General features: G+C 40.7%; 1 protein-coding gene across 2 annotated transcripts in view; it reads right to left on the minus strand.

Annotated features, from left to right (window-relative positions):
- Nucleotides 1–24,746, minus strand: part of NKD1 (NKD inhibitor of Wnt signaling pathway 1) — a 110,073-nt gene that overhangs the window by 15,477 nt on the left and 69,850 nt on the right. Inside the window, exons 4-6 of one of the 2 annotated variants that reach the window (XM_087739992.1) lie at nucleotides 23,811–23,868; nucleotides 4,130–4,236; nucleotides 1,424–1,519 (exon numbers count right to left, since the gene is read on the minus strand). In XM_087739992.1, the coding sequence (XP_087596118.1) occupies nucleotides 1,424–1,519; nucleotides 4,130–4,236; nucleotides 23,811–23,868 (261 nt within the window). The remainder of the gene's footprint in view (nucleotides 1–1,423; nucleotides 1,520–4,129; nucleotides 4,237–23,810; nucleotides 23,869–24,746) is intronic. The other variant, XM_087739993.1, reaches the window with a different exon arrangement.

Raw genomic sequence — 24,746 nt, forward strand, 5'->3', positions numbered from 1 at the left:
TACATACTTAAAAACATATTCTTGTTACATTCAGCACATGGAACTCCCACTGACATTAATGGGAATTCCATGCCTGAATGTAAAGGACACCCATGTGTGTGGGTTTGGGTTTTGTGTGTTTTTCCCCTATTCTTTGAGAGTCACGATAATCTTGTAATGAAGACTTAGCCTTGGGTCTCGAAAGATCTGGGTTCAATCTGCCACTAGGTTCTTATGAGACTTCAGGCAAGTTATTTCATTTTTCTGGGCTCTGTTCCCCATACATTAACAAATACAATACTACTTCCTCACCCCTTCTCCTTGCCCTCTCTATATATCTCCTCTTCCCATTTGAAACTCTGGACTTGGCCTGTAACGTTTCATCTGCTTATTCTCTTGCATGAGGGGCATAGATTTCATTTGACTATTCAAAGCACTATTAGAGTACAGACAATAAAAAAAGCCTAGTAATGATGTTCATATACATGTTAAAAACCCTGAACAGCCACCACGTTTGGCCATTTGTTCGTAAATGTCAAAAGAGATTTGCTTCAGTCTTCTAGGAAAAATTTCTGCCCTCATTTGGTGTCTAAGGCCACTACGCTTTCAGTATTTACCCTGTTCCTTTCACTCAGTTCTTAGGAATTTTCACAGACACCAGCCTAAGAGCCAAGAGAGACAAAAACTGTCAATTTTCAGCTGATTATCTGAAGGCATGGGAGCCAGTAAACACACCTCACAAAAAAATCAATGACAGCACATTGCAGTAAATCTCAGTAAAAGACATTCTTCTAGAAGTACCATTCAATTTAGATAGAAATAGTTCTGGAAAAGGACTGTATTCTAATCTATACATCCTCTTATTTGGCTTCTTATTTGCACAGGACATACAACTTGACAACATCCTGATAATAAAAAATACACATGGGTATGCTTTGACCGCCATTCACTATGGTCCTCCAGCAAGGATCATCAGTGTTATTTATACTTGGAGGGAGAAGGCAGAGATCAGCCTAATACTCATGAAAACAACAGAACAGTATAGTTAGTCCTACTGGAAAGAATGTCAGAAAGCAACCTTGCTATTTGGTTAGCTTAACTCTGAAAAGCAGGATAGAAGCCAGAACAATATACATTTGCAGGGGTTTATTTTGACAATGTGTTTAGCGTTCAGTTGTTTCAGATATTTTTCCTCCTCAAATGCCAGTACTACTTTTTAAAGGCTAATCCCAGATATTAAACAACCACCAGCTTAAAAAGTGGTATGGTACATCTGAAAACAGTAAACTACTGGTGGGATTGTTTCTAGGAGGGAAGGGTCCATGGAAACCGCTGTTTAAATTGGCAGGACACCTCTATTTCATAGAAGAAAAAATGTTCCTGTTATAAAACACTCTCTCGTTAGCAAACGCTGCACACAAAGGGGCAGCTGTACTTTGCTTACCTCGCGTGTGACTCTTCCGTTGTTATCAAAGTCATACAGTGTGAAGGTCCATTCTTGCCTGTTATCTTCCTCTACAGACACATCACATTGCAATTCCTAAGAAACATGCAAAGAGCAGCTGATTACCTAAAGCAAAAGGCCTGTTTGCAGAGGAGACTCTCTGTAGAAGGAGGCTGCTTGCTTTCTTTCTTCCTTCCTCCCTCCCTTGCGGGAGGAAGCTTTCAGGACATGTCCCAGGGAGGCCTCTGTCCACCACAGTGAAAGAGTCTCATCACAATCACATGATAATCCTAACTCCCTTGGGCTAGACCTCGGGGAATCTGCAAGATGCTTTCTACTTCCATTGTAGAAAACACAAAAAGGTACAAGAAAACTACTCTCTGAAGCTCTTGAAATATAACAAGATTTCCCACTAAAAAGTGAGAAAGAAAACTCTGCTTAACTCAGGAAGAGAAAGATAACAGGAACAGACTCACAGAATGAGGGGGTACACCACAGTGCCAGGAGCAGTCATTAATACAAAGTGGACATATGGCACAAATCCCCACCAGTGAGACCTGTCCTTGACACAGATATTTGATACCCAGAGGTTATCAGGGTTAGTGCAGTACAGCATCATGCCACTGAAGCCCCTGAAATGGAGCCTGCCTAGGAACTGGCAGGTAAGAACGACCTGGGAGTAGTGCCTGGTCCTTATTTCAACTGTGCTTCTGTTAGCAAGACTGTGATGTGTGGAAAGCCTGAAAGAATCAATTTGTTAAAGGGAAAAAAAATCCCCAAACCAAAACCAAGACTTCAGTCAGGAACAAAGGATGCACTTTGACTGACTCCAGTCACCTGGGTGTAAATCATCTGCTTTCTCTCAAGACCTCTGCAATCAGAATTATCCAGAGCCACAACAAGGCAAACCAGGAAAGTTACAGTGCAATTAAAATGAAAGCCACTGTATGCAAGTAAAATAAACAGCTCCAAATAGCTTCAGCATGATAGAGCTCAAAATACCTGGTTGATCTTCTGACTTGAAACCAATTCCCTACAGCAGTTACCGGTACCCCCTGTCCCCTGCCGAGTTCAAAGGCAGCCCTCTCTCAGTTGTAACAAGCCCGGCTGAAAGCTGCCAAGTGCCCCACACTCTACTGTGGAAACACAGTTTCGTATTACATAAACATTCCCGGCACCTTTAAAAGCCAAATCACATCCACCTCAGATTTAGACCTCTTGTTTCAACACTTGCGTTTCTGATTCTTTTATACCTTTGAAGCATGTACCAATCTCTTAGCTCCTAGCGTACATAGCTGGAAAATTTTCGTTAGTAGAACAACGGAAAAAATATCAATGCTTGGTTTCTTGCCACATATTAATACTTCCCTGTCCCACATTGCCTACCATAACATCTTTATGTGAGGATGTACTCTGCTTAGTTAAGAGCTATGGCAACCTTCCCTGCATTAGTCATGGTGCCTAGTACCAAGTGCTAACCTTTATGGCATGCCAAGAACTACTTGGGAACAAACACAGACTTTGCTGGTACAGTGGAGTTCCAGCTACTCTGGCACCAACCATGTTGACAGGTGTCCTGCAACGTTCAAATATCAAGGCACTGTTAATTGCAATTTATCATGCCTTTCCTGTCTGCAAATGTCTGCTACTCAAGGTAGAACATAAAACGTGCCTAGAAAAAGAGTTATTGCTGCACAAAAAGAAAAGGCAGGAAAAGTCACCTCCCCCCAGAAGGCACACAAGCACCTAGCAACACCTGAACTGCCTATAGGAAAGCTACTTCCTTTTAATCAGCCTTAAAACAGTAAAAAATAAATTGTACCAGACTATTAAATCTGCTCTAGAGAAGGAAACGAACACTCAAGCTATGCTGCAAGGTGGCTGCATGGGCTTTTAAATAACAATTGAGGAATGCAAAGCTCATTACTGTGACAGGCTGACAGCACTGAAAGGTAGAAGTTTCCCACGTCTGCTGGAGTGCAGAGAGATGAAAATTCGTGCTGTTTCTTGCCGGTACCAGAGTATCTTCCTCCTCCCCAAGACAGACAACCTTCTAGCCAGATGACAGCATGTTTCAATACTCGTATTTATTAAATCACTCCCTATATAAACAAAACCTGCCAACTACACACAATGTCTGGCAGTTTTATGATGTTTGTAAGTCTACAAGGAAATAGACCATCAGACTCATTGTCCTCTAAGATCCTTTTCCTCCTGCCATGTGATCAGATGGATTTCCCGTGTAGCAGGTCAGGGTTATTTCACTTTGGAGGTCCAGCCACAGAAGACCAATGGTTAAGGAAGTTTTCACAAATATCTTTTACATCAGGCAGATTTAATCAAGGGCAATAGTCCATGAAAGTCAATCTAAGGATTTAGGAACATGGTAGCTGGCATAATAAATTACTAATGAAAGGATCATAGATAAAGGGTTAACCTGAACGCCTCTTCTTACTATACGTTTCAGATCCTACAGAGGAATGGTCATCATTTGATCCTCTCCAAACCTGGAAATAAATATCACTAATCACCTCATAAGGAGCACCAACAGTAAGACACTGACTTGTGCCAATTCTGCTTCCTCCTGTACCCGTTATAATCGCTGGGAGCTATATACATGCATCAGAGGACACTATTTGGTCCACAGCTTATTTTTCTACCATAATTATGTCAGTACAGTTAAACTTTAAAATATAGAGGACTTACTTCAAATTTCAGTTGCTTCTTGGAACCTGTGCGTGTGTCACTTTCTTTTTCTGCTTTCTTTTCATCTCCGCTGCAAACTCCATCTGTCTTCTCTGGAGGCAAAGCCACTGCGAAAAACATATTTAAGAAAAAACGCTTATAAGAAAATGTCAAAGCAGTCTTATATTTGCAAATCTGTCTTTATATTTAGGGTGAAATTGATTTCAGCAAACTTGTATGAGAGGATCATTATACTTGATTTGCTTTTGTGTTCACTACACATCTGGGATAATTTCAGCAGACAATCTACCAACAGCTTTTGGTACACAGCCTCTCCTACAAACATCGCTAGAGTCACAGGAAGTTCAAACACAGCATTATGAGAATATAAATCAGCAGAATGTTACTGTAAATAAGCTGAATAATTTGCAAAATATTGAAAGTTTGTGACATATTGCAAAAACACATTACATTCACCAGCAGCGGGTGAAGTAATGAAGTTGAAATGAAGTCCTCATTCTGTTTCAATTTCCCTCTTCAAATACACACAAACCTTACGACCTTCCAAAAAGGTAACACTACTCGCCAAAAAGGTTAAGCTGCGTTTTTTCAAGTATGTATGAAAAAATATATTTCACCTAAGTTTCAAATTAAAACATTACGCACTTGCATAATTCAATAGCACTCATAAAGAGCATCGATATTAACATCTATCAGACAGATATCACAATATATCATAACATAGCATATAACAAATAAATAGCAGAAAGATATATATACTTCTGATGTGGATTAAAAGGTAAATGCTCAGGAACTTAATAGCTGTGCCTTTGGCTCCTGCAGAGGCACTCAGTCTTGCACATGATGAAAACCTGTATCTGAAGAAAATTAATTCTATATTCATTAGCGTTATGAAAATATACAAAGATTTTTTTTAACCCTACCCTCAAACTTTTTAGATATGATTTTTTTTATACATCCACGTACCTCTGCCAACAGTGTTATGCCCATACTTCATTAGGCATAGCAGTAATGCTGCGTACTCCCCAAAAAACCATAAGATATTGCGAGAACATACATCTTAAAGTCAACATTTTTTCTCTTGCACTGCAGCATTTGCATTTACCCAAAACCTTTATCCTAATGCTATGTAGGAACCATTTCTTGGGGATGCCTTTGTAAGTAAGATCTCATGTAAGTGCCAGTTCAGTAAAGTCAGATTCCTTACATAAAAAGAGACATGATTCCCTCCAGTTCAGGATGACCCATTTCAAACTGGGTTTACTCTGTGGCTCTCCTGGTGTTCAGCACTACTGAGGTGCCTCCCAAGCATTCTCCCAGGAAAGCAAGTCACTAATATGTTAGAAATTAAGATATTATATTAACCATTTTTCATTATTCTTTCACATTTAAAATAGAACAATTAGCTTAAAAAAAAAAATCTACCCTCACTATAGCTTTATATTCTCAGGAATTCCAAAAGCTAAGATTTCTGCCACAACATTCACATTGCCACACTGCAATCATAGAATCATAGAATGCTTTGGGATGGAAGGGACTTTTAAAGGCCAGCTAGTCCAAGCCCCTGCAACGGGCAGGGACCTCTTCAACTACATCACGTTGCTCAGAGCCCCATCTAGCCTGTCTTTCAATGTTTCTAAGGATGGGGCATCTACCACTTCTCTGGGCAACCCGTTCCAGTGTTTCCCCACCCTCATCATGAAAAATTTTTTCCTTGTGTTCAGTGTAAGTCTACCCTTCTTTAGTTTAAAACCATTACCCCCTGTCCTGTTGCAGGAGGCCTTGCTAAAAAGACTATCGCCATCTTTCTTATAAGCCCCCTTTAAGTATTGAAAGGCTGCAATAAGGTCTCCCCGCAGCCTTCTCTTCTCCAGGCTGAACAACCCCAGCTTCAGCCTTTCCTCATCGGAGAGGTGCTCCATCCCTCTGATCATTTTTGTGGCCCTCCTCTGGAGCCGCTCCAACAGGTCCATGTCTTTCCTGCACTGAGGACCTCAGAGCTGGATGCAGTACTCCAGGTGGGGTCTCACCAGAGCGGAGCAGAGGGGCAGAATCCCCTCCCTCAACCTGCTGGCCACACTTCTTTTGATGCAGCCCAGGATACGGCTGGCTTTCTGGGCTGAAGCCAATATATATCACATTTTCTAGTTTCACTTCTTTGTTTAAATTTAACATTACTGTATTACTTTTTTTTTTGTTGTTTTCAAAACTGTGGTATACTATAAAAGATTCTGGGTGTGCAGTAAAGAAAGGGGGAATGAAGCAGACACCCAAAACCTTTGGAATTTCTTGACTTTAATACTTATTTGCAGTTTTGATGTTATACTAACGCCAGCTTCCCAACACGCACATGTAAATTGCGTTGTACAAATGCAAGTAAACACGGAGTTTATTATACACATACTCACACACTGATACACTTTGATTTCTACTCCAAGCCATGTTAGGATTCCCCACACCAAACATAAGCTAAGCAGGAAGGTCAGATGAAGGAAGAGAAAGCTCAATTCACAGCAGTTTCTTCCCTTGTCCTTTTAATCTGGTGTTATCGGACCAACAGGCACTGTTTATTAAGAGGTTTTTATATCGTGTTTATCATAATGAAGGCACATATTAAGATAAATATTACTTACAATACAGAACTTTGAAATATATCTGAAGAAGGGTCATTTGCTTTATACCCACTTTGTCCATAAATACAACTCCATATTCCTGCCAGTTCAAAGCTAAGGCCACAAAAAGACCCCCATAAAACAAAATACAATATTTAGTTGTCTACCTTAGTCCAGCCTCATTGTTTCCTTCCAAAATCAACAAGAAATGAAAAGATAACATGGGCCTTCATAACAAGTTATATTGACAGTTATATTGACAGTGGTTCTTCATAACTACTAAATATGCCCCTAGATTTTCAGCAGCTCATGTGTACCAGTCATCACTTTCTCACATGAACAGTTCTAACTAAGCTGATAGAAACATTTGTATGAGGGGCTATTGCAATCCCTCACAATCTCGCTCTAGGGAATGTGAAATAAATGAAAGCTGGGCCGGTATGACTCCTAGCTTTGTTGGAACAGTGGACAACCAACTGGAAAAAAAAATCCACCCCTGTTATCACATATACTGTTAAATGTATGAAGGTATGTAATGCCAAAAGACTTCCACAGTGGTCTGTTATCTGTTAAGGGACAGCATCCCAAATGACATTGGCATGGCAAACATTAGATTGAGATACTGAGGAGCAGATCCTGCACAAGGTGACTCTTCCCTGCCCCAACACTCTTTGTTGGGTTTTTCTGTCAAAACAAAGTGTCTTGCAGAGCATTTTCTCTCCCTCCCACCACGTGCTCTTGCACTGTGCTGAAAGCTGCTGGCATGTGCAGAGAGCACCAGAGTTCCCCAGTCCACAGGGTGCTTCAGAGAGGAATGGCACAGAGTTACCTTCTGGTTTCAGGAATAGCCCTTCCACTGGCAAGTTTAGTGACCTTTCTGGATGTAGTTTGTGCGTTCAGATAGAAAGCTTTCGCTTTAATGTATAATTTATGTAACAGAGGAAAAAAATGTGCTCTGACAAATTAGTCTTCTCAAAAAACAAGAGTTCAGCTATTGGGGAAGGAGGGGATACATCTTGCAGTACACTCCTTGAGAGAGTTTAAATACTGTATGCCAGAAATTATCCTCTTTCAGCTTCGCTGACCTTTGATCGCAAGAACCCATTGGCTTTGCTGCTCCAGGGAATTATCCTTTGAAATCAGTTACTCATTTTGGAGCTCAGATGAAATGGGGAAATTTGGTGATCTCATCCTGATGTCAAGTTTCATTCAGCAAAGAAAAATAAAATCTAAATGAGGAAACTTTAAAGAGGAATATGGAGGTATTAAAATAATATTTACAAGCGATCAAATAATGTGTCTGTGCATATATCCTCATGTGCCTTATCCAAACCCAATGAACATTTAAAAATACATACTGGAGTACGACTGTTTTGTCTGAGAAGAGAAGGATAAGTGTTTGGCATCTTGTTTCTATACTTAGTTTTGACTATTGACATGCGCTCAGTTTCATGAAGGATACAAACACATGCTGAACCTACTTATAAATAAGAGGAGAATGTCTGCTTGGGACAGTTAAAACTGGCAGCCTGTAAACAGAGATCCACCAGTGAGCCGCATGCCAAGGTTCAGATACATTCACAATGTGAACTTCCTTTCAGCTCTGCCAATGATATTAAACTAGACCAGACAAGATTGCTATCTCAAAGGAGTGTGGAGAATTAATAGACTTGTGTTTCCAAAGCCTAGGCCATCAGAAATAGGTCCACGCACAATATATCATCTGTGCAAAAATACTTACTTACCTCCCCACTCAGATAACAAGTCCTGACAAAGAGAACGCTCTATATAGATGAATATACAGAGAAACGTACCCTTGTTGTGGGAATCCACAACTGGGGGGAAAAAAAAAAGTGTATTTATTGCTTCTCATGGGAATAACCATATGCTCTCAAAAACAATGTTCCCTAACAGAATGTTTCATGAATTGAAATACTGCATATGTTTTCTTTATGATGTTCTCTTTTTCTTGTTCATTATTAATGGTCTTGTATTCACTTCTATAACCTTAAGACACTATAAAAATGCGTCTGGACAATATTTGAAATTGGAAAGACAATAAAGGAAAAATATTAACTTGGAAAAATTGTGAAATACCATTCTTTCATGAAAAACAAACTGACTGGCTTAAGTCTACTAGCAGATGTTTCTCTCTAAGATCGCTAATTACTACCACCCAATTGCTTGTAATTGAGGTGGGGGAGGAAGAGGGGGAGAGAATGAACACCACTTTAAAGGTATTGAGACTCATCCCTGAAGAATTAAGTCTTTTTTCCTGGGGGTTATTGATTCCTAAGAAAAGAAGGGGGTAATAATTCTAACTGCTCCTTAGGAATCACTAAAAAAATCCCAGAAATGAGGTAAAACAGATTGCTGCGCTGCATGTATCAAGTGAGCATAGAATGCTAAGCTCCAGACAGCCAAACCATTCTTCACTCACCTCCATCCTGCATCTAAGGGGGAAAAAAACAGGGCGCCAAAATACAGCTGCAGTCAGGTTGAAAAGTGACTGTTTAAACTTTCACCCTCACTCAGGTGGCTTGTCACTTCAGATTTCTCAAAGCCTCATTCAAGCAAAGCACCATGCTCTTTAACAAATGATCTTCCTTCTCCAAGTAAGGACAGTTTCACTCCACTTTTCAACTGTACCAAGCATTTTAATCAGATGGATTAAGAGGATCCTATGGCCAGAAACAAAAAAGGATGCAACTCTGATGAATGTTCAGGTCTAAGTTACAGCTACCAAGTCCAAATTTGCACAGCAGTTAGGAGAATTCAGGCTAAAAATTAACTACTTCAGAGCCTCTTTGGGATGACAGCCATTCCAAAAGGTATGCGAGAGATCACAGGGCCTTAACTCAGAAAGCAGAACTATGGGAGAAGCTATGCAATTCCACAGTGATAAATTATGACTGGACATCACCAGTGACTATTATCTTAACGTCAGGGTCATTACTGTGTAATTTTTGAGAGAAAGCAGAGTAAAGGTAAAATTGGAGAATTGACAAAAATGCCACCTATGAAAGTCAGCATCTGGCATACATGAAGGCAAACCCTTTGAAGTGCAATACTATTAGCCTTCCCCTCAAGTTGGATAGACTGGATTCCACAGCGATTCTTTAAAACTACTACCAGAAACAAAGGGACAGAATTATCTGTGCGTGGGGAAAAACAACAAACCACACACTAGAACCTGAGACTTGTGGGGGAGTAGGATAAAAGGAAAATTAAAAAATGCATAGACATATCAAGACAAGGAGATGAAGTCATAAGCACTTCTGTAAGAACTCAAATTGAACTTCAGTAGCAATATTGGACTGGTGCAATTGAGCGTCAAAGAGCTGGTCCAACCGAGCTCAGTAGTAAAATTCCTTTTGACATCAATAGGGTAAGGGTTTCACTTCTAATTTACAGATCTAGCACACGCAGCAGAACTTCAAGTCAGAGACTATGAGGACCAAAGGGATAGAAAGAGAATTAATTGTGTTGTTTTTCCTGAAGTCTCTGATGTCTAAATTATCTGGTTCTGTCAACATTTTTTTCATTGCAAATCAGGTTTGACAAACATAACTGACATTCTTCGCTGACTGCACGACAACAATCAGAGCAGTAACAGCTATGTTTGAAAGTCCAAATTGAGAAGTCATCCTTTAATTAACAATTACATTCGCATTCAGATTTCACTTTTAAGTTCTCCTGGAGGCCATGGATTAAGAAATATCACCCCCATTAAGAACACATTTTGGTTTTATTCCACAGAGTTGACTGAAATACATCCCCGAAAGAGATAACTTCGCTTGAGCAAAGGTCCTCTTCTCCCGCGGCAAATGAGCGTAGGCAGAATAGGACCAGGGAGTAACATTCCTGTTCCACAGCCACCAGCATAAGCACACAGAAAAACAGGCTTGTCCTGGGTCAGTGCCAAAAGCGTGTATTCAACTTTCTCTGGCTGAAAGCTGAAGCTGATGAATTAGACACACCCTTCAAAACAACAAAGATCAAGCTGCCTTCTCTGAAACTTACTGTAGGGAAATTAATTGTCCGTTTTAAGTCCAGTGGGACAAGTCAAAACCAATTTAGCAAGAGCTGTACTAGTAGTACTTTGTACTAGTCTGGGATGGGTATTTCAACCTGAAACTATGGAAAGAAGTCATTTTCTTCTATTTCACTGTTTCCTGTTGTTGGTCACAACACAAATTAAAAGGTTCAATTGCATGTGGGAAGAAAAAAAAAGATCCAAGATGTCACAAGACCTACTGCCAGCACCCAACCGGGGGGAGACAGTTAGGCACAGAACAGAGGGGGGGTGACTCAGACCACGTGATGGCTTGCAAAAAAACCCCAACAAAAATAGACAACCAAAATATGTTTTAAACATTCAGGCATCAGATAATGATTCTAACTGACAAGTCACCACTAGGACATTTGGGAATTGCTAAACTGAAATTCACTCTAACGTTCAGACAACATTTTCTCTCCTGGCTAAAAAGCAGTCAAACTCACAGGTCTGTGCAACACCACCTCCCTTAAAGCTTCAATTCCTTTTGCCAACCCCAATAATTTGCCACATATAAGCAGACATATTTCCAAGCCTTGATACAGAATCACAGGTTTCTGTCTAGGTCTGGCGTCTTTTTTTTGACTATTGGGGGGGGTGGGGGGAAGTTTTTTACTATCTCCTTGCCAAAAAAAGATTTGTAATGAAGATGAAGATACAAAGGACAATACGGTCTCTCTCTTCTAGCTAGGGTGTAACTCATACATGCTTAAACACTAAACCTAGATTTCTCACACTCTCTCTGGAGTGAGCTTGCTGAAGGGAGGGAGCTTGTTGAATTTTGCCAGATTACGATTCCCTTTTCCAATTAGTTCCCCAACTGGCTGTATTTCATCAACAGCAACTGCCAGATTAAATGCCTTACTTGACCATCTTCACCCAATACACTTTGATGTTCAGTTCTCAAGCTTCAAAATACCTTTTGGATGAAGATCAGACAGCACTAAACAGAATTACTAATTAATTAAGCAAAGTTAAATTTTAAACACTGTTTGTTGTGTTAGCCAAAAGCCTGAACAGAACAGTCTTTTTTTTCCCTTCCTCACCAGAGATCAAAGAAGATCATTTCTCCCTCCCCTATCTTAAAAAAAAAAAAAAAAGGGGGGGGGGTAGGACACGACAGGGGATGGGGGGGTAGAATCTCCATCAGCTTTGGTCAGAATAGTTCAGGATGATACCTGTAGCAGCAAGATTTGCGTTTGATCAGTGGGCATATCAAAAGCCACATTAACAGAATGCAATCTGCTATAACTATCTGTATCATTTAACATGGGTAAGTACTTCTTAAGTGAAAACTGTCACTGTCATATGGACCACTTACCACTTTCTAACAGCATTATGTGTCCCTGGAGCTCTGAATGGGCCTGCGAAGTGTTGAATTCTGTTGCTGAACAGTGACAGATGGGGACACCAACTGATCATTTGTAACTTAAAGCAAAAGAAGAAAGACCTCTCTTCTCTAAAGATGGCCATACACTGATTTTGGTTAGTAACGAGTGACAATTTTGCTTTTTAAAAATCCCTTCTTGGTGGAAGTTGCAGATATGTGTGTTCACATAGGATTTTCTGTCTTAAATTTTCTTTGTCTCTTTGGATTTTTTTCCCCCGAGATTCACAAGGGAAGTAAAAGAAAGAAAGCCCAGCCACTACATAACCCTTTATTCAAATGAAGGCTGAGTAGGTAATGTTATTAATAACATAGGCTTTGATATCAACTCCCTTCCATCTAACTTAGATGTTCAATGGGAAAATCGTTGTTCCACCACCTTTGCTATGATAACGGAGCCTCTAAAGGTATCTGAACTGTAAGATTAATTTAATCAGCATTGCTTCCCATGAAGAAGAATGTTGCTCTGACCCTCACAAAGCTAGCCTTTTATAGAGAGCAATGTTGTAGACCTGTACTGTAACATTAATTTGGTTGTGATGAATCAGTTGCATATCTGACAACTCTCTCATAGTTAATATACAGCAGCAGGTTCAGTGTTCCCATCCTGAGAGCCCTGCATCTTAGTCGGAGAGGTGGGGGAAAATGGAAATTGATCCACAACACAACTGAAAAGTACTATAGTGACTAATAGTCCAGCATATATGTGTGTGCGCACAAGCATATGTCTCTTTCCCTTTTCATATTTATACATGGGTGAGGAATGGTACTAAGGTGATACATCACATACTGCAAAACATGCAGAGAAATAAAATTCATCAAGGCTTGACCCTACCACCTTATTTAAAGTCTAGAGAGCACACAGGATCTCATCACAAGAAATTATTCCCACAGAGAAAATGCAGGTAACTGCTCACCATTATTAATAATTATAGTACAGCCTAAAGACCACAATCAGAGGTGGAAGCCTGCTGTGCTATGTACTGCTCAAAATGCAGAAGAAGAGATGGTTTGGAGCAGGCTTACGGGAGGAGCTAGCCCTTCCCATTGCTCTAGGGAGCCCATGTGTTTTGCAACTGAAGAGTCAGCTTCCCACTTGGAGCTACCCCTTTGGTGGAAAACCCTGCAATATCCTCCTAGACAGCGTCATTGTGAATTTTTATTCAAACGCAGCGTCTTGAAATCCGGGTGGCAACCACTACTTGCTAGTGGGGCCTGGGCAGCCACCCCTGCAGGGGCACAGGCAGCCTAGGACAGGGCAGGCGGGTGGGTGCTCAGTGCAGCTCCCAGAGGGTCCTGCAGCAGACACAGACAGCAGTCTTCACCTGGACACCAATTTGCCAAGAATGTCCGTCCACAGCTGGATGGCTCCACTCTCTGTAAAGGCTCATTAAAATAAAAAAAACCAAAGGTCTGCAGCACCACACTGTAGCTTCATGCCTCCAAATCCTTAAGAGGGACTATAACTCCCTCCTAAATAAATCTTTTGCGCACTGCTCAGGGCTGCCTTGGCTCCCCTCCGCCACCCCCCCGCCGGCACTGAGCCCTGCGCGCAGCCCCGGCTGCAAGGCACAGCAAAGCTCTCTGCTGCTCCAGAGCCCTGTGAAAATTCCTCGGGTAGCAGCTCTTTTACTTCTGGATATTTCAGTTTACAACTACTATTCCTTTCCTCTCTTTTTGTTAAATTTATGATTTTAAGTCCTTTTCGGTACAAAGTTGGGCACTTTGTATGACATATTTTACTGGTGAAAGGACCTGGATTGCTGGATCAGATTTATAAAGCAAGAAAAACCTTATTACTGGTATTTTTATTTTTTTGGTAGACTGGGGGTTGGGACTTTCCATCTAACAAGCGCAGCTGGACTCCAAGCTCTTTCAAGAGCAGAAATGTTGCTTCAGGTTCATTTCCACAACCCCATAGTGCTGCATTTATTATTTGCTTTTACTCACAAACTAGTTGTGGTTACAAAAAAAAAAACCCTCTTCCAAACAAATGACACTTTATCTTTTTCTCCACAGGAGAATAAGGTTGACTGCTACTTGTGCTTTGAGGTTTGGATATGATTGAGATGAAACATCTGTTAAGAAAAAAGGTGTGGGGGGGGACTTTTTTCTGCTAAAAATATCATGCCTTTTTTTTTTTTTTTTTTCCACCAAACTTGAAACATGTGATGAAATTCAACTTTTAAAATATAACCCTGGAGCTACTTGAAACTATAAAAGTCTCCTCAGTATCTGAGGCAAGTCAGAATTTCCACTGTTCAAGCTGGGCTTTTATGAAGAGCAGACTTTAGAAAAAGCTGTAATCTGTCTAGGTAACAAAGGGCACTTGTTCTGCCTGGTGAGGTAAAACTTTGGGTTTCTGTAGCTCCTGCAGCAGAAGTGGAGTTGAAGCACACAAAAGCACCCTGACTGATACACACTCTGAATTTGGAACAGCAACTGGCAAAAGCAATATGCTTTTCACTGAAATTGCCTCTATAAGGCTGCATGTACATGCTTGTGTATTTGTAAGGTTCAGCAGGATGACAGGTTGTTGTGTCTAAACTATCCAGCCTGAAGGTTCAGGCATCCATCTAGCTTTACATCTATCTAGCCATCTATATATAAAACGATGGCTCCTAAATTCAATCCCAGAAATGCAAGAACTATTTAATCCTGTCATAAACTGCATCCTCACGTGAGACACTCTGGGATATGAAATCCCTACAGGCAGGAGAGAAGGGTCTTACAGGAGCATGCACACGGGATCTAAACAAAAGCCTATCACAGAAAGCTACCAAAAACCCAGCAAAGGGAGCACTCTGAAACTCAGTTATCTGGCTGTGTCAAGGTCAAGTCAAACACAAGAGAACTGGCAACTTTAGGAATATTCAGGAGTAGCAGCAGGACATATTGCCTATTAAATGCAGTATTCAAGGCTTCTAAAAATGAATGTAATGTTTCATGTAAAGACAAGGGATTTGAAACAAATATATTGTCTTCTGAAATAGCAAGGGCCAAAACTTCTTTCAATTACAAGAGCACAAAACTGGAATAATTCCATGAACACCAGCATGAGAGTATTATCTGGCTCCAAATCTTTGCCTGGAAATATGCTCTAGTTTCACAGGGGTAAAAGAGAGAGAGAGAGAGAGAGAGTCGCAAGAGAGTCAGAGAAGAATGGCATTTTGACTCACTTTTCAAAAACATGTTTAATAAAACCTCCACGAACTGTGGTCAAAGCTACAAGAAAAATAACTGGTAATAATCGTTGCTGGGAAATTAAAAGTAGAAAAGGACCTTTGTTCTTCAAGTAGAATAAATGAAACCACTGGTATTCATCATGTTTCCAGAAAGATTGTTTTCAAACTCCTGACTTGTTCCAATATTTCATTCTTACATTTTTACACTGCTGCACATGTACAGTAATGCAGCTTTATCTCTGTACCATACACACTAAATCAGCTGTCTCTCACAGATACACCCGAGTCCATCAGTTTGCCAAGGTATACCTGATGGTAGACCCTGCCTCCCAGAGTAGTCACCACTGCAGAGGCAGGAGAGCAGGACGTGCAGACGGACGTAGGTAGCTGTAAGCCAGCCATGCCTGGGGGGTGGTAAGGGTCTGACAGGTGTACCCACGCGGCGGGCAGCTAGTGCAGAGCTCTACACCAGCCTGCGTTCCTGTGCGCTCACTGTGATTGTTACCCAGCCTAAGCTAGATGAACAGCTCACCCAGATATGACTACACACGCTACAGTTCCTTCCTCCTCTGAATCAAACATTGACAGCCCAAGCGAATCACCAATGACCAAGACTGATTTGGTGAGTCCTGACTACTGAGGCCCAGCCCTTTCAAGCCCCATGCACAGAGCATGAGCCTCAGGTCACTGGCACCCATTTCTCACCCCTATCTCAGTCCCTAGTCACGGTAGCTTCCCTCGGGCTTCACTCACTGGTGTGAGCAACCAGTTGGGTGCCACGGTCTGCTGCCTAAGCATCGCCGTGATGCTTCGCTCACCTTGAGGATGTGGAAGGCAAATGCAAGAGCCCTCCTCCCTTAGCTACGTACTTTTGCCCTTTGATTGTCCTGCTTTCCACATGCACCCTGACCGTCTGCCTCTCTACAAGAGAAGCAGCTTGAGAGATTTGTAGACATAGGTTTTCAAGAGCTATATCCACAGGTGACTTTTTGCCTCCTAGCAAACTAGTTCACGACTACCCCAGAGCTAACAATAGGAATATTCATTTACTCTTAACGGATTCTTTTTTTAATGACCACTCAGGAAGAGCATTAGCTTCTCTGTGAAAGAAGGAAAAGTTGCCAGTCTTAGGTAGAAGGAAAGAGTATGGAAAACCAATATTGTTATAAATATCAAGCATGCATATAATATTAAAGCGTTCCACGTTTAAGGTGTTTATAAGGATCAACTTCACTTTTTTGAGATGCTTGTTCACTTCCCTTTTCATTACCTCGGTTTTCTACTGATATATTTTTTATACATTACACACAAGTAAATTAACATTTGGCTTTCTTTGGCCACCATAAAGAAGAGAGACCACTTGTAAGTTTGGAAGGTTTTCTTGGGTACTATTCTTTGAAACCCTCTCTCTGTCATATTGTAAGGGACAGACATGGATAGAGGAAATCCCCGGCTCTGTTCTCAGCTTTGCTGTTGTGTCCCTGAACCAAACATGCAACCTGCTTGTGTTCAGGAATAACAATTCCTGAACGAATTTCCAGCAGTGTAGAATGATCTGAATACAGAGATCAGTGTGAAACTATTACTTACAGCAGCTATGATCTTCCCAGTCTAATGCAGAGAATTAATAACCCAGAACAAAACTCTCAAACCGTAGACAAAACACATCATTTATCAAAAACTTAGGCAGCGCGGGTAGGAGCTGGTGGGTTGTCAGCTAAAGAGAGCGATACCCTGCATGCAGAGAACAAGCACGGCACGGGCAGCAGAGCACACAGCCTGCGCACAGCAGCAGCTCCGCGCGAGGAGGAAAGCTCACCCTCTGAGGTGACATAACAGCCTACTTTTCACTGCCTTTCTGTGCTCCGCTTGCCAGCGTGGGTGAGAGCTGTTAGACATTGTAAAGGTCCATTTGGAAACACCTGGAGACCACTAACTCATTACACACAGGCCATGGACAACCATTGGATGGCAACAGTCTTTCATCACTACTAACCTGGCTGCACTTGAAACAGCAGCTCCAGAAGTAAAAGCTTCTGATCCAAATACCAACCCCCCTCAACTGGAACAGCTAATGTTAAGAAACACTTGTACGATTTTATATTTCTTTAATTTTTTTTTTTAAAGTGCCTTATGCCATAAGATTTTCCTCCCACTCATGGCAAACAGCCTACCTGCTTCTTATAATTTCCTGGATCTGTGTATGACCACAGGAAAACTTCTGCTAATCCTACCAGTCTCATGTTCTTTGGTGACTTTTATTCTAACTGCCAAACTAAGCAGTTTTCTCTTGGCACTCTCCACTGCTCCTTCCCCGCCTCCCCCCCATGTTCTTTGGTACTCCTTCCAATTCACAGTAACCAGCTTATCAGCTTCCAGCCTAGGCAGGGACTAGCTGTTTGTCAGATAATGGTGGCTGGTGCCGGTGGGTCACCCTGAAGCTGAAGATATTTTTCAGAGTTGTTTCGTGTCATATTGAGTAGTAGGAAACAGTACAGCAGAAACCTCTTGACAGCTGAAAAAAAATACAGCCAGTGAGCAAGTGATCACCAGTCTGAGGTGATCACATAGCACATACACATGCATAGCAAATCTATGGTAAGCATGTAGGATTAGCAACAAGTTATTAAAATGCAGAATTCCCATATAACATCCCAGAAGGCTGACCACAAGAGCACTTTTAAGGTAGAATTATTAGCACTCTGTTTGCAGTGTCACTGATGAATAAGCACTTGGTTTAAGACAATGACAGAGAAGGGACCTTTATTTTCTGCAAAGCACCAAGCCTGCATCAATAGTACCAGGTAGGTAATAACAATCGTGCTGAGATAAAGCAACTTTGCCTGTGTGCAAGATGCAATCTACGTCTTTTCGATAAATATGCTGAAATTTCATGTACATGATACGTAGAAAATTATTTAAGCTTTAGAAAATAAATGAAATAACCATCATAAGTGAAGGCATTAACTAGAAAGGAGCATGCAGTTTGAAATAACTGCCTTGTATTATCCATTCGTAGCTCAGCTTAGCACAAGACATGAATTTATTGCAGCTAAGAGATTATGTATGGTAAAATGTGTCTCTCAGGCAAATAGAAGGTTAGCTAAAACTAGTTAAAATGCTTGTTCAAGTTTTCCTCTGCTGACAAGTTTATGAACAATTTGGGCCCAAGCACCATATCTTACCACCCCTCCTCTGAGTTGACAACCCAACAGATATTTTTCCAATCACCAATTTTTGAAACAACTCCAGGAACTAAAGTCTTCACTGATTTTTTTTCCTGAATGGAGAGACAGAGGAGAGGGAATTATCTTGTAACGCATGAGAGCAGGCTTGCTGCAGGGTGCTGTCGGGAGGCACGCTCCACCCCATGCCCGCCCCTGCAGCTGCAGCCCCAGCAAGGGGAAAGCACAGGCGCCTGGGCAGCACTCACGTGGAAGCCAGCATGCCTTCTTCGCTGGGCTGTCTGGGATGCGTACGGTGGGGGGAAACACGTGCAGCTGTGTGGGGGTCTGGGATGGCTGGCAGCATTGAGCGTAAGATCAGCAGCCTTAAACCACTATTTCATTCTTTACTATTGGTTCCTTGTTTGCTTATCAGTTCTTATTAAAGCCAAAAATAACAACACAACTCTTGATGGTGGAACTCTGTTAACCACACCTCAACTCCCGCTTGACCGCAGATTCCCCGGACGCTGGATGGAGGAAGAAGAGATGAAGGACTGACTGGACATACTAGTAACACCTTGAAAAACATATAATAATATTAGGAATATAATGAATTATTTTTCTGCTTCGCTGAATACAGCATGCCTTACTTGAATGTTTAGAAATTCCATAATGTATTGTAAATGTGTGAAAAGTGCTACAAGTAACTCTTTTACAGATATGATGGATTTTTTTTTTCCAGCAACAACATGTGCTTTGAACTCTGCTGGAGAGCTCTCTAATATTTATGGGCAAAAAGATGACCTGAATAATTTTGTCCTTTCTGGTACCAGACAAGGGAACATCTTACATCTAGGGTTTTGGATACATCTGGTTTGGGAAACATAAAAAAATGCGTTTGTTGATTCAGGTCAAGCTCTGTCACCACTTTCAGCAGGACTTTGTTCAGATAAGGCACCAGGAAGGCTTGGATCTTCTCCAGTCTTCTGTTGAGAGAATAATAATCAAGACATCACCCTCAGCTGACAAATGAAACAGGGAACAGATTGCTATCAGCATAAGAGGCAGCAACTCTGACAGTTACAGGACTGGATTGATCTCACAGAGATGCAAGGTTTCTGGTTAGTAGAAACACTTAAGTCATACGTTTCAGGAGAACAGTGACATGAGAAATCACATTATCACATAACTAATTGGTGATAGGTTAGGTGTCTTCTGAGCTTAAGGACTTCACCTTGAACTCCAAAAGGCAGCTGAAGTAGACTGATAGCTATATCCTACTGGGCTCTGAAGAGCTTGCATCGAGACGAGTAGGAAATTGCCTCTTTTCCACAATCAGTCTGTGTCAGAGGGAGATTTTCCTCCTTCTGGTTCAGATGTCACAAGCAGGGAGAAAACAGGGTGCTCAGAAAAGCTTCTAAATGTTCAAGTGATAAGATGGAGGAACCCCAGTTCACTTCATAAAGACATGGAGCAGTCAAGATAAGAAAGCTCTCTTGGTCTGCAGGCTTCAGCTGTGAAAATTTCCCAAAAGGTCTGGGGAAAGGAGGTGAAAAAAGTTCTGGAAAACAAGAGCGATTCTCTTCAATGAGTCATTAAAAAGTTTACTTACTCCTTGAAGAGCAGAGAGAGAACTTGGATGCCATTATCGAACGCACTAACAGCAGATATCTTTCTGAGCCAGCTGCACGTCTCCATGATGGAAGAGTGACTCGCTGTTTGACGCTACATTCAATTCCTGCCTGCCATTTTAGCTTCCCCACTGAAAGGAAATGAAAAATACCTCCCAAAGTCTGTGCTAGTTTTTGTGACTTCTTCCAGAGCCACCTCCATTCATTCAGTTCTGGTGACCTAGTATTCTATCTAGGGACAAGGAAGAGAAAATGCAAGCTCTTTTATCCTAGACATGAACAGAGTGATAAAGCACATGCTTCCTGTGCAGAAACCGCTGGACAAGAAAGTTCCAAGCACGAGAAGTTCGTACACAGCCACAGCAGATTGCACAAGTACTCTAAGTTTGGCAAGCGGAAGTCTCTGAAATGCAGTGGGAAAGCACTGCTAAACTTGGAATGGAAGTTGCAAATGAATCCGCTATAGAAACCATATCCAGCATGCCCAATTGTTCAGTTATTAATGAAAGAGGAAGAAGGGAAACAGAGTAAGAGTAATATAAGAGACTGAGGTTTCCATTGGTGTCTCTTATCTAAGGAAATCACTGACCATGTAAGAGAAAATCCAAAAATTTCAATTTAGTGACTTGCCCAGCAGCAAAATCAAAGGCAGGTGCTGGATATAATAGACAATACTGGTCAAACTGTTTCTTTCTGCAGAGCACTCAGTAAACAGAGTTGCCACTATTGAGTTCTAACCTCTTGTCATGCAGCAACACTGAGTCAACAATCCTCTCTCATGGCTTAATGCTTTTGATGTTTACTTTGTTCTTTCTACAGTTCAAAAGAAAGCACTAATGCACCAGTCCTCTTACCAAATACAATCTTAATCCCAGAATCCCGAGCCTTTTGCTGTTGGCCAGTTAAGTCTGTTAAGACGAAAGGATTTGATCAAGCTTTACATAACAACACAGAAGTTAAATCCAGCAAAGAGAGTTCTTTTTATCTGTACTGCTCAGACAGCTAAGAGGGGGGAAAAAATGAGACGGAGAAGAAAAAAAAAAAAAAGGTAATGAACTTGGCTATGTAAAACAAAATAAGGAATTCAATTATTTCTCTTATTGCCACTTTGTCTTTTCAGTGAGAGTCTTCTAAAGAACTCAGATTTATTCTCCAATAAAATCTCTGAGTGTGAAGGCTATAAAACTTTCCCCTAACCCACAAGAACAGTGGCACCTTTTTTGCAAATCTGAGAAATGTTTCTTTTTCATTTTTTTCCATCCCTACCACATATTTATGAAGACAGAATATAGTTCATTGATTAGACACTTGCCTGGTACTTGGTCGAGCTGCGTTCAAGTCTTTGTTTTGCTATTCATGCCCTTTGTGAGCTTAGCCCAACCAACCATGTTTCAGTGCGTTACATCTCCCTGTCTCTGAAACTAGTTATCTGTGATGTTGATGTTATCTTAATGACACATGAATGTATAACCATGCAACATATATGTGTTACACGAGTACATATGTAAAGATCGTGAAGTAGCAAAATAAAAGCAGAAAAACTATTTTAGATGGAAAGATTAATATACTTTCTAGAAGATTAATTACATCTTCACACAAAACATTTCTATGCAGAAAAGAGCTACGACAGTGGTCATCTTGTACCTAAGCCACACAGAATTCAAGGTGTGCCCTAACAAAAGTCTCAAATCATGTTTCAGCTTTACTTTATGCTAATATAATAGTTTTATGCTAGTACTATTCACAATCATCCAAAAACATCATGCCAGTAAAAAGTACAAAGTTATACAAAAACAGTGAAAGCATCCTGCTTTAACACAATGCTTCTAGTATCTTCTGTTAATTATAAGAAGTTTTTCAATATCCCATTCAAGAGGGAAGTGGCTAACACTGTCCCCAGCGTGGAAAGCATAGCCTGGAGATCTGAGAGCTGAAGGGATGAGAACCAAGTCTTGGCAAGCCACACACATTTGCCTGAGCACTGGGTGGGAACGGTTACCTGCCTCCCAACTGGAAAGATGCCACAGAACAGCTCTTTCCCAGTGGCAGCACACAAAGAAAGGACCACCTGCTGGTATCTAAATCTTGTCTTCACTACTCAGCTACTTCATAAGAAATGAGACGCATCAGAAGTAATAATGTAAAACTGCTGAAAGACTGAAATTACAGTAGCCTAAAAGGTTTTACACTCTAATAAAAACAATCCTGCTGCTGACTAGTTTGGAAATATTATATATTGGATATTATGTTTGCTATGCAAGACAATTCTACACAACAAAGTAAGAAATAATTAGAGGCAAGGAAAGGTAGAATGAGACACAGAAAAATGAAATTATTCACCTCGCTGACATTTAATATCCTGTGTTAAGTAGATTCTCCTGTAATTCTGAAAATTAAAAAGCCACCTTTTATTAGAGTTATGTCCTACTATGAGCAGAAAGGAAAATTGCAGTGAAGTTAAATACTGAAACACTTTTAACAAACACTGACTGCATCATGGCAAGTATACCTTGCTTTTGTGTTTAACAGTAGCCTACAAGCACCAGCTGAAATTGAGCTCCTATGTTACAGGCACATAAGAGGGAGCATTCTTTGCAAACTACAGAAATGATAGAAACATGGGATCCAAGAAACACAGTATATTAACACATTTCACAGGTAAGGAACCGGAAGACTGATATTCTTAACACAGACAATCTTTCAAGTTCTGTTTAGACAGAAGTCTCTACTACCAGAAACAAATGACTGGATTATAAAAGGACAGAAATTTTCAAGTTAAGCTTGGCACGGTTCATTGCTCTAAATAAGTTGGGCATATTGTTTCCAGTAGCCTATAATGTAAATTTAGCACACAGCCCATGCAACCACTTGTTTAGTCCTAGAGAGTTTCCCAGAGAGTTTCTGAAGTCTCATTTCCTTGTTTTTTTTAAAAGACTGAGCAACAATGTCTTCAAATTAATATCTCTTCCGTTCATCAACTCCCACTTGCCCAACTGAAGTTCAAGGTACCTCAGATGTGTTCTCTGGCACACAGAATACAGTGTCCACACTCAAGGTCCCCAAAGCCCCTTTCCACCATAACAATGATTCCACCTCCACTGCAAGGAGAGGCTTGATCACATTGGAAGAGATGAGGTGAGCCTTGGAAAGAAGAAGTTATCTGAGGCAATAACAATTCCATTCATATTCAAGAGAAATGTATTGAGTAAGTGTCTCTGGTCTTTATTAGAAATTAATACAGGAGTTTGTAAGTCTGGTTGTGTAACACAGAAGGGTGTGCAACATATCACAAAACCCAATGCTAACATTTTCGGTGATCGCATTTACCACCTGTGCTGGGGACAGTGATATTTCACTACTGTTACCAATGGCAAGAGAAGTACCTGGAAAAAAAATTGTGAGACCTTGAATTAAAACACCTGGTCCCTATGATACAACTGGGTGACTTTTTTTGATACCAGGAGGACAGAGGTAGGAGATACAGAAATAATACCCTATTCCCATCTTAACGGTTTTGCCAGGCAAACAACACATCAGTATATCAAGCACTACACTCTCATACATGCATTCTCATGCTGACTTGTTCACTGACTTACTCCAATATCCCTTAATATTAACCAAGAAATTTTGTTCTTTAAATACCTTCTAGATGAAAGTGTTCATCACCAATAGTGTCTCTGTAGCCTTCCCCAGATAAATCCTGTTTAAAAAAAAAAAAAAAAAATCAGAAATATACTATATACAAAGTGTTGAGGTGTCAAGAGTATATATTTATTATCATCAGGATTAATTTAAAACACTAACCAAAGCACAGAAGTTGATTTCCAGGAAAAGAGTCAATCACTTTATTAGTGGTAGTCAATGCATTTGGGGCTATTTTACAATGCTCTGGACATACTTCAGGACAAAAATTTAAGGGAGATGAATAGATTGTACAGAGGAAAGAAAAAAGAAGTGTTCATATGCAAATTCTTTTACAGAGTAGATTAATATTTAGCATTTCAACATTCTGTCAATCAAGCAAGATAAAAAACCCTCCAAATGGAAATGATAAAGGAGAAGTAAGCCCTTCACTACCCACAGAGGAATGTTATCACTTGGTTCCACCAACAAACAGAAAAATTTCGTATGCCAGAGGTCACCCAAGAAAAGCAGATACCAGACTCTGAAGAGCTGCCTGATCCTTCAGTCCAGAAATTAATGAAATTTTGTCAGCCCCAGTATGTCGAGAGCCATACAGAAGGAGATGCCATAGATATGCAAATGATCTTATCTCAGACCCAAAAAACATTTCTCTAATTGTGCTGAAGTAGTAATAAAGGGCATCAGTAGGATTTGGAGCTAATCCCACTTACAAAGACCCTGAAGAACATTCTTACTCTCTTAGTAGCAGACCCTTCCAACTCCATCCCCTCCACCCCAGCTAAACCATAAGCAATGAGAGTTATCCTCGTGTTTTGCCTTCTCCCATTCATTCCAAAGGCTCTAGCATCACCGTAACATCACCGACCTTACACTATAGTCTGGCTCCCTAGATTCTCCACAAACACACTCTGCCACTGATAAATAATTATGGTC

Source organism: Nipponia nippon, unplaced genomic scaffold (assembly GCF_047370975.1).
Source record: "Nipponia nippon isolate SJK-2023a ecotype South Korea unplaced genomic scaffold, ASM4737097v1 scaffold_7, whole genome shotgun sequence".
NCBI classification, from domain to species: domain Eukaryota; kingdom Metazoa; phylum Chordata; class Aves; order Pelecaniformes; family Threskiornithidae; genus Nipponia; species Nipponia nippon.